General features: G+C 47.4%; 1 protein-coding gene across 1 annotated transcript; it reads left to right on the top strand.

The window, feature by feature from the left end:
• The first annotated feature begins 348 nt into the window (after positions 1–348).
• On the top strand, positions 349–7324 carry KCNJ2 (potassium inwardly rectifying channel subfamily J member 2). The gene is made up of 2 exons (XM_031598854.2): positions 349–517; positions 5280–7324. The coding sequence occupies exon 2, from the start codon at positions 5496–5498 to the stop codon at positions 6777–6779; it is 1284 nt and encodes a 427-aa protein (XP_031454714.1). The 5' UTR covers positions 349–517; positions 5280–5495; the 3' UTR covers positions 6780–7324.
• Positions 7325–9734: the final 2410 nt, after the last annotated feature.

Raw genomic sequence — 9734 nt, 5'->3', positions numbered from 1 at the left:
GAGGAGAAGACCAGAGCGAGCAGCCTCACACATCCCACCCGGCATCTTCATAAGCAGCCCCACCGAACGTCTTCTTGGAGGGGTAACAGCCGCGGGCAGGTGCTGCCCGGAGCTGCGGGGCTGTCCTCGGATAGGACCGCTCCCCGCGGGCTGCGCTCCATCTACAGCGGCACTGAGCCCAGAGGGGGCAGCCCCGCATCGCCCCGCACGCAGCCCCGCACCGCCCCCGATCCGGCGCCGTTCTCCCGCAGCCCCGCAGCCCCGCGGTGCGGCCCGGCCTCCCGTTTGCCATTGGTGCGGGGTAGCGGCGAGGGCGGGGCCGACAGGGCCGCTATTAAACATCACATGGCAGCCCGCAAAAAGGGGGCAGCGGCTCATTGAGTGGCTCAGTTGCAAGCGGTGCGGCGGCGGCCGGCGGGCACCTTGGGATTGGCTTGGCTTGGCTTGGCTTGCTGCGTCCCCGCGGATCTTAACACCCTTTAAACTCTCTAAGCACCTCTGTTAAAGCCACCGGCAGGTAAGGAGCGCTTTCTTTTCCCCATCTATGCGGGACGCCCCGAGGTGCCATCAGGGGTCGGGGCGATGCGACGCGTCGGGGCTTAATGCAGCATTGCCGAGTTAGCGCTTTTCGTGCTCGTGGATCTGTTGCACGCTTCGGCATAACCGCTCGGAGGGGGAACTCCTGCGTTTCTAGTGCACCATACACGAGCTATTCTGGGTGCCTCAAATAATTAGATAGGTATGCTGGGAACACTCGAGCATCTGCTTGCAGCATCTGTTTATGTTCATAACTTTCCATGCACCAGCTGCTCCCCCCGAGATATTTTGTTCGGGGGAAGGGCTGGAAGTTTGCATGACAACTCCGTCGTGCAGACGCAGCACCGCTCCATCCCCTTTTGCTCTTCTTGCCTGTTGTTTCCCGTGTAAGACAGAGGTCAAAACTATCAAATCTGAGTTATCAGATGTGTCATTTATAGAGGAGAGTCCGAAATACTTCAGAGGGACATGAAAGGAACCTGTAGCTTCATTCACTAGCTTTATGGGAACGTGGGGTTTTCTTCATATGCAATCATTCTGCCAAGAATAGGAAGAAAGAAACCATATTGCAGCTGGGGAGTGTGTGAAGAGGATGCATTGTTTCAATTTAGTTCGTGACTAGGAAAAAAAATACTGATAAGAGGCGGCAGATTTATCCACGGGGGCTGAGCGCTGCTCTGTGTCTTTCCGGCGGGGCTGCAGGTGCTGGGGCCGCGCACCGTGCCCGCCCGCAGCACTTGTTCCTCGCTCCAGCCTTACCTTTACACTTGTTTGCTTTTCCATCCTCGCAGCCGGTGCACCAAGTACACCCCCTGGTGATGGCTATTTCACTTGTAGCTATTTTGTCATCAGCTAGAAATATCCCGAACCCGGCTCCTTTGTGGGTATAGCAGATGCAAACGCCACTTGTGCCCTTTCTCCTGTTTCTTCATACCCATTTCCCTATATCATCTGCTTTTTTTTTCTTTTTCTTTTTCTTTTTCTTTTTTTTTTTTTTTCCATTTTATTTTATTTTTACCTCCCGCTGCCTGTTCGAGCAGGACAGATCCTTCTCCTTGAAGACAGCTTCGGTATAACCCGAGTCCTGTCCCGGTAGAGCAGTGCTGGGCAGTGCCTTGGAGGTGACCCTGGGGCTCGGGAGCGCGATTGGAGCGGTTGTGCCCAGCAATGAGCACGGGCTGTGAGATCAGGCTTCGTTCTTGCGATCATTCTTTGTTCTGTTTACCGAGGGCAGCGGGGGAAGGCTTCGCTAAGGCAGCGCTTCTGCTCTCTTAGCAACATGTGCCCGACTCACGGCGCGGGGCTGTGTGGCATCAGCCTGGGAATAGCTGCTCCGAGCACTCATTAGTGCTCCTCTTCTGCTCTGCTCTTCTGGCACTTCACGGGTTTTGCTGGGTATCAAACCTTCTGCAGAAATTCCCTCCAAGCTGCTATGATGTTTAGACGTGCGCTGTAAATGTCTTTCCTCTGGGGAAACGTTTAGGGGGAATGCTTGCTGAGTGGGGGCTTAGGAGTTGCACTGAATTTAGTTCAGAAATGCAGCAGACACAGCACGGCCCCCCTTTCCTCTGATCCTCCAAGCATCCCCTTGCAGAGCTGTCCCATCCCATCCCATCCTGGTAACACTACATCAGTTCCAGTGCTGGTAATTACAAGCTGTATCACTCTAATCTCACATTCTCTTCCAGCAGGAAAGGTAGCATGCATTAATGACAATAACACACCTAGTGATGATTGAGTTCACAGCTCCACGCGTGCTCCCGGTTTGCTGGGCCCAATTACACAAAGGGCTGGGCTGGTTTGTGGGTTCTGGCTTGGTTTCTTTAGCCTGGTGAGGATTGCGGAGCTGGTCCCATGTTAGCTGAGCATCCCCAGTGCCTCCAACACACTGCTGCTGGGGTGTGTGGGGGGAAGGAGCTCATTTAGCCTTTGAGCAGCAGGTGGATTAGCAGAATAAAAAGTACCATTAGATTTTCAAGCTTGCTTGATCGTTTGTGGGATCTGGGGGACCTCTAATGAAATAGCTTTGTGAGTCAAGGTGAGCACTGGCAAGGGATGGAGCAGGACCAGGAGCAGACCTGCTGTCTGCAGCCCCATCTTGCATCCTCCCCATGCTGAGCACTCACAGGGAAGAGCCAATCTGTGCCATGCAGAAATAAAAGAGCTATCCCACAAGCAGCAGGAGCACACCAGAGCATTGTTGTGTGTAAACTTCAAGGAGCAGCCCACACACTTGGCTAAGCATGTCCCTAGGCACACCTCTGCTGTGAGGATCTCAGCATCCAGAGGTGCAGCTCCGCTGCCGGCAGCACGCAGCTGTAGGCAGCACAGCTGGGCAGATGTGCAGCAGGTAGAAGTGAATGGGATGGCAGCAATGTGTGGCTGCATTGCTCAGCTCCCAAACTTGTAAATGCAGCCAGCTTGCTGCAGGAAGTTGGAGTTAGGATTTCAATGATTTATGGAATTCAAACAAACGTCCCCAGGTCAGGACTTTTGCTGGGGGGGGGGGGGGGGGGCTGCCTGCTCTGACACTTGAGACTTTACAGCTTATCTTTCCCTCTGCTGCAAGTTTTCCTCTAAAATCCAAGAGACAATGCAGAGGGGAAATAAAACTCTTCAGAATAAGCTGTTTCCTGGGCTGTGTATTTCCATCAGCTTGGAACAAAACAGTCTCCGAATGTGGAATTTGAACATGTCTGCAATTATAGGATGTGGTTTAGAAAAGTGATCAATTTGTGAACCAATGCAGTGGTTTTTCGGGGACGTTTTCATGTGGAATGCATAAACAATTTTACTTGCACCCTCTGCTCAGGTTTCTCTAAGTCCTTTCAAGCCTTTTTTTTTTTTTTTTTTTTTAAGTGAGCAGTCAAAGAATTCCTTTGTATTTTTGAGAAGTCCTGGGATTAAAAAGGTGTGAGGGAAATAATGAGTCCTTACACTTATCTGACTATCTTGCGTGTGCTGTGTAAGGGCTATACCATCCCATAAATTAAACTGCTGAGAGTTTTACTCAAATGGGACATAACTGAACCCATCCAAAGCTGCCAAAATCTCTTGTTTGCTGCTGCAGTCACAGATGAGTAATCTCAGCAAGTGGGCGGCGGGACCCAATTGCACAACAAAGAGAAGTGAGGAAAAAAGGGAAGGTAAAAGTAAAGCTCAAAGAAATCCTCCAGGGAAAAACATCCTGCACGCAACTACAGGCACGCCGTTTGTTTTCTGTTTGTCACCTGCTCTTTTTCCCAACAAGTGTTTGCTGACCTAAAGCCCTCGTAATGTGGTGGAAGGATGTGGGAGGGTCGAGGAACTGCTTGAAATCCCTTCGGTTGCTGGAACACCTCTGTGAGGCTCTGGGGGAAGGAGATGGACTGTTATCTGCTGCAGTTGTCGGGCTGAGTCAGAGGAGCAGCCGTGGTACTGAGGCTGTGCCATGGGCAGAGGTTGTGCTCTTTGGCAGCGATAGATGTGTTGGGTTTGGGACAAACTCAGATGAGTTTTGATTATATTGATTTATGAAGAGGATGGTGATTTAATCCCCCACCAATGTAAACAGTACTTAAGTCTCCTCTTCTAGGGTAAATGGATAGCAGACATTCCTCGCTGCTTGGTTTTGGTTTTATTTCCTCCATGAGGTGAATGTATGGATGGAGCAGTTGCATTAATGCATCTCTTATCCTCTGCAGTACTTCAATTACATTTCCTGATATACAGTACATGACTTAATGGATGACGCACTTGTTAAAAGCTAAACCTGGGTCTAAGCCAGACCTCCCTGAAACAAGTCTGGTAGCTTCTACCCTCGGGAAGAAGGTTCTGCAGCCTCTCTGCTGAGCCTTAGTTGCTGGCATCCAAGACCTTGAGGTGTTCTGAAGATGCCCATCCAGTCCTACCCCCATCCAGTCCTACCCCCATCCAGTCCTACCCCCATCCAGTCCTACCCCCATCCAGTCCTACCCCCATCCAGTCCCACCATTGTAGCCTTCTGCCATTCCCATTCACAGAGGGTCATTATGATGTTTAATTTGCTCCCTATAACTCACCCTAATGTGAGTGTAAAAACCAGCCCGAACGCAGTGAATTGATGGAGTTAAAGGCACTGATGCAGCCTGTCTTCCTGCCATTCACAGAAAACACGACTCCTCTTATAACTCCCACTTAATAGAAAAATCTAAGTTCTGTGGTTTTCTAATAGAAAAAAACTAAGTTCCATAGAACTTAGTATGGAAATCACATTATGGAAATAACTGATATTTGCATTTTCCAACTTTATTGTTTTTGTCAGTATATGTTGTCTTCCCTTTGCACACCCTCTTGTTTGACATAGGTAAAGCAGTCCAGGAGACAGACACTGCGCGTCGTTAAAAACCTGCTTCAGTGTTATTTGAACAGAGGGAGGCTAATGCTAATTCTTTGTTGCAAAATAAACACAAAGCCCCGTTGCAAACAGTAGATAGATCCTTTGCATGCCCGACTTTAAAGTGGAATATTGCTTAGAGACTTGTGTGACATCATCACTTCAGGGCTCTCATTTGGGAAGAGTGGTGGCTTCTCTGCAGTAATGATGTCACTTTGGTCAATACAGAACTGTGCTCAGAAAGCTCACACATTCCAGAAAATGCTGCCATTAAGAATAAAGAAACTTCCTGCAACTCCAGAGGAATGATTTTAACATGACTCTCACAGGCTTGATTCATTATCCTTTTCCTCCAGGATCTAATATGACATTTCTCTTTCTCTTGCAGACCATGCCCTCTCTATGACGGTTACTTGTTAAGCTAACTCTGCATGCCAGAAGACTGTCCTTGGTTGATCCAAGGGCTTTTGGGGATTCCAGCCTCTCCCCAGTTTTTCTGTGTGTGTGTGTTCCTCTAGAACTTTCAAAACTGTTTCTCCAAAGGGTTTTGCAGAAACTTAGACTGTTTTCTAAAGCAGAAGCACCTCAGTCCACAGCAGTAGTGATGGGCAGCGTGCGAACCAACCGCTACAGCATCGTGTCTTCGGAAGAGGACGGCATGAAGCTGGCAACCATGGCCGTCGCCAACGGCTTTGGGAATGGCAAAAGTAAGGTACACACCAGGCAGCAGTGCAGGAGCCGCTTTGTCAAAAAAGATGGCCACTGCAACGTCCAGTTTATTAACGTGGGTGAGAAGGGACAGCGATACCTGGCAGACATCTTCACCACTTGCGTGGACATCCGCTGGAGGTGGATGCTGGTTATCTTCTGCCTGACATTCATCCTCTCCTGGCTTTTTTTTGGCTGTGTGTTTTGGTTGATTGCGCTGTTGCACGGGGATCTGGAGAACCAAGAGAATAACAAACCGTGTGTCTCGCAAGTGAGCAGCTTCACTGCAGCCTTTCTGTTCTCCATTGAGACCCAGACCACGATCGGCTATGGCTTCAGGTGCGTCACAGACGAGTGCCCCATTGCCGTTTTCATGGTGGTTTTCCAGTCTATAGTAGGCTGCATCATTGACGCCTTCATCATTGGTGCCGTCATGGCAAAGATGGCTAAGCCAAAAAAGAGAAACGAAACTCTTGTCTTCAGCCACAATGCCGTAGTGGCCATGAGAGATGGGAAACTGTGCCTGATGTGGCGTGTTGGAAACCTGAGGAAAAGCCACTTGGTTGAGGCACACGTGCGAGCACAGCTCCTCAAGTCCAGGATCACGTCAGAAGGGGAGTACATCCCTTTGGATCAAATAGACATCAATGTAGGGTTTGACAGTGGGATAGACCGCATATTCCTGGTCTCCCCAATTACAATAGTACACGAAATAGATGAAGACAGTCCTTTGTATGACTTGAGCAAACAAGACATGGACAATGCTGACTTTGAAATTGTAGTCATTTTAGAGGGCATGGTGGAAGCCACTGCCATGACTACCCAGTGCCGCAGCTCATATCTGGCAAATGAAATCCTCTGGGGCCACCGCTATGAGCCCGTACTCTTTGAAGAAAAAAACTACTACAAAGTGGACTATTCGAGGTTCCACAAAACATACGAAGTGCCCAACACACCCATCTGCAGTGCCAGAGACTTAGCAGAAAAGAAATACATTCTCTCGAACGCAAACTCCTTTTGCTACGAGAACGAAGTGGCCCTCACCAGCAAGGAGGAGGACGAGATCGACACGGGGGTACCCGAAAGCACGAGCACAGACACCCACCCCAACATGGACCACCACAACCAGGCAGGAGTGCCCTTAGAGCCACGGCCGCTGCGGCGTGAATCGGAAATATGACTGGCGAACAATTCCTCTCTCTTTTGGTTGAAAGGAAAAAATAAATAAATAAATAAATACCTATCGGTCAAAGGCACGTTGACCTGAGAAGTTGGCCCAGAACAGTTTTCAGACAACGGTACTGTTGAAGAGCGGCGTGAAGGCAAGCAGACCTGAGAAACCCCGGCTGGTTTGAGGGCTGTCCTCAGAGGAGGGACAACAGAGAATGAACTCTAAACACAAAGCACTAAACATGTCTAAGTATGAACAGAAGGCACATATGTTGTAGAATAAATTATGTATATATTTTTTTACAAAACTTGAACTTGCAGGCAAGCTTTGGTTGGGTTATTATTATTATTTTTTTTTTTTCAACTTTTTCCAGAATGCTTCTCTCTAGGGAACAAGAATGTTTTTAATGGCATAACAAAGGCAAGAATCTGCCTTATTATTATTATTATAATTATTTTTTAAAAAGCTGCTGCTAACTACATGAACACAAATGGTTATTTTTGTTGCAGTGTAGTTTTTATTTTCTCTTGTGTAATTTAAAAAAAAAAAAAAAAAAAAAGGAAAAAAAAGGTCAGTGTTGAACTTTTTGGGGTTGAAAAGCTCACGATCACTTCAGAGAGGCCGACGTTGCCAGAAAGTCTAAACTATTTTTTTGAGGCCAGTAGTTTGATAGCTAGAATCAATTTCTCTCTTTCCAATTACATAAGGGGCATTATGTAATATCAGGCCAATCAGTAGCCTCCAGCAAAAGTATGATTTTTGGGGGGAGAATTTAATTCTCTGTCTAAAAGAAGCGATGAAATAAAAGATTATATATATGCATAGGAAAAATACTAAGTTAAAACTACCTATGAGGATACCAAAGAAAATGCAGTTTTGCACAGTGGAGTTAATATTTAAGGGAAAAAAAAGAAAAAAAAAAAAAGAAAAAAAGAGGAAAAAAAGAGGAGGAAAAAAAAAAAAAAGGAACAGGCTGCTTTAAACAAACAAAAAATTTCAAACCTCAGACACTTTTTTTGTTGTTTGTTCGTTTTGATTTCTTTTTATTTTTTTCTTTTTACAACTTTTATTTTTGCACCTTATTCTAAAAGCTTAAGACTCGGATGGGAGTGAGCTAGGGCTCCTCCCCATGCCCCTCCTCTATAATGGAAGAAATCCCCTGCTTGTTTAAGGGGAAGCACAGTGGGGTGATGGCAGACAGCAGACCCCCATCCCCTGCTTGCTCACTGGGTGCAGCAGTGCCTGTGCCCCATCCCACCCCAGCATCCTGAGCCACTGGATGTGCTGCTGGGGTGACACTTGGCCAGAGCTGCAATGCAGCATGGCTGGAGAGGGTATTGGGGTGCAGAAGAGCCAATGCATAAACCCCCCAAAGAGGAAGGGAGAGGGTAGTGGAGAGGAAAAAAAGCTTTCCCGATGCTTGGGAATTGGCACAGGGGTAGTAAGTTTTTGGGAAGATGCTTCTCTCCAGCGTGGCGAAGGTATCAGAAAAAGTGAGGCTGTAAAGCATGTTCCTGCCTCCTGCTGTCCACAAATATCAATGGCTGGTGGATGAGAAGCACCACTGGGCTCTGAGCACACTTTGGCTCTGTGGTGTTTGACTCCTTTGCTCGAGCTGCAGAGCCTCTGTGCCTCCAAGCTGAAGGATGCACTGCCTTTGCAGCACGGCATGGCTGTTTGCTGCAGGGGGGAGGTGATGGGGACAGCAACCCTAGTCCACTCTTACAGTATTGGATCACTGTATGCCATTAAAAAACAGCTTGTTCTAGGTCTAACGTCTTCTGCAAACGGATATCTGTGAAGGCTGCTGGCCCCTTCCAGCCCTACCTGAAAGAAATGCCTGCAATGAAACGGTGTCTGGTCAGATGGGATCTGGGTGTGAAACGATGGGAATATGACATTGTAAACGTAGACTTGGTGACTGGAGAGGGCAGATGATTGAGTGCACGTGGAAGGCGGTCGCTGGGGTGGGGGGAAGTAATGGAGAGCTGAATGCAATGCGACTCGGTCGCAGTTTCTGGGTCAACGTTGGTGAAAACAACTGAGTGCTGCTAGTGCTGCTATTGTGATATACTTGTAAAAGGAAATACCTAAACCAAAGAGTATTCAGTGAAGCAGAGGGGGCATGAAAATGCAAAGGGGAAGGGATGGATGTGGGACTCCAAGGAGGAAGAAAGTGTCCTCTCCTCCAAGTCAGTGTCCCCACGAGCACAGCGCTCTGCAGGATGATACTGGAGATGCCCGAGGGAAGAGATTGGGGGAGAGGATTCTGCTTGTTTCTTTAAAGAGAAATTCAGAGGGGAAGAAAAAAAAAAAAAAAGACAGAAAACTACAAAGATCCCCTCCCCTTAACATTTCTGGTGCAGAAGTTTGGGGTTTGGGTGTTGGTTTTTTTTTTGTTGTTGTTTTGTTTTGTGGGTTTTTTTTGTTGTTGTTGTTGTTCTTTTTTGTTTTTGTTTTTCAAGTCGGTTTTTCAGAACTATTTTTAAAATGTACATTTTATAAAGTTTATCAAGTATTTTCATATTTAAAGCCAAATGTAAATAGCAGTCTGAAAAGGAGGACAAGGAGAAGAAGAAAAGGCCACAAGAAGTATAAATTCTGCTCGGCAGTCTCGGCTAGCTAGTACCTAGATGCTACCGGTTAGCATGAGTTTTAGCAAATAATTGCAAGCCTTATAGGATTCCTAATGCTATGAACTCTTTATTTATTTTTACGCATGGACTTTTGAGTTGAAAACACGTTCTAGCTACTGGCATTTTTAAATTTACCAGTTTTCCCAGTGCTAGTCTTACGGAGGGTGTGCATCGAGGCAATCCATGGCACTCTCTGCAGTGTTCTTTTTTCCTCTTTTTTTTTTAACCACCCTTTGTCTTTGCTGATGGACTCTCACATTGCAGAACTGCACTCAGCCTCTGACTCTGGGAAGCTGCTAGAAACTGACCTGCAATGTGCACGCTGTGG

Source organism: Phasianus colchicus, chromosome 20 (assembly GCF_987193195.1).
Source record: "Phasianus colchicus chromosome 20, bPhaCol1.hap1.1, whole genome shotgun sequence".
NCBI lineage: Eukaryota > Metazoa > Chordata > Aves > Galliformes > Phasianidae > Phasianus > Phasianus colchicus.
Note: the sequence above shows the minus strand (reverse complement) of the source record. Positions and strands in the feature narration are given on the sequence as shown.

What these genes read in the sequence shown, in the direction of transcription:
- KCNJ2 (XM_031598854.2), top strand. Translation starts at nt 5,496, where the DNA reads ATGGGCAGCGTGCGAACCAACCGCTACAGCATCGTGTCTTCGGAAGAG.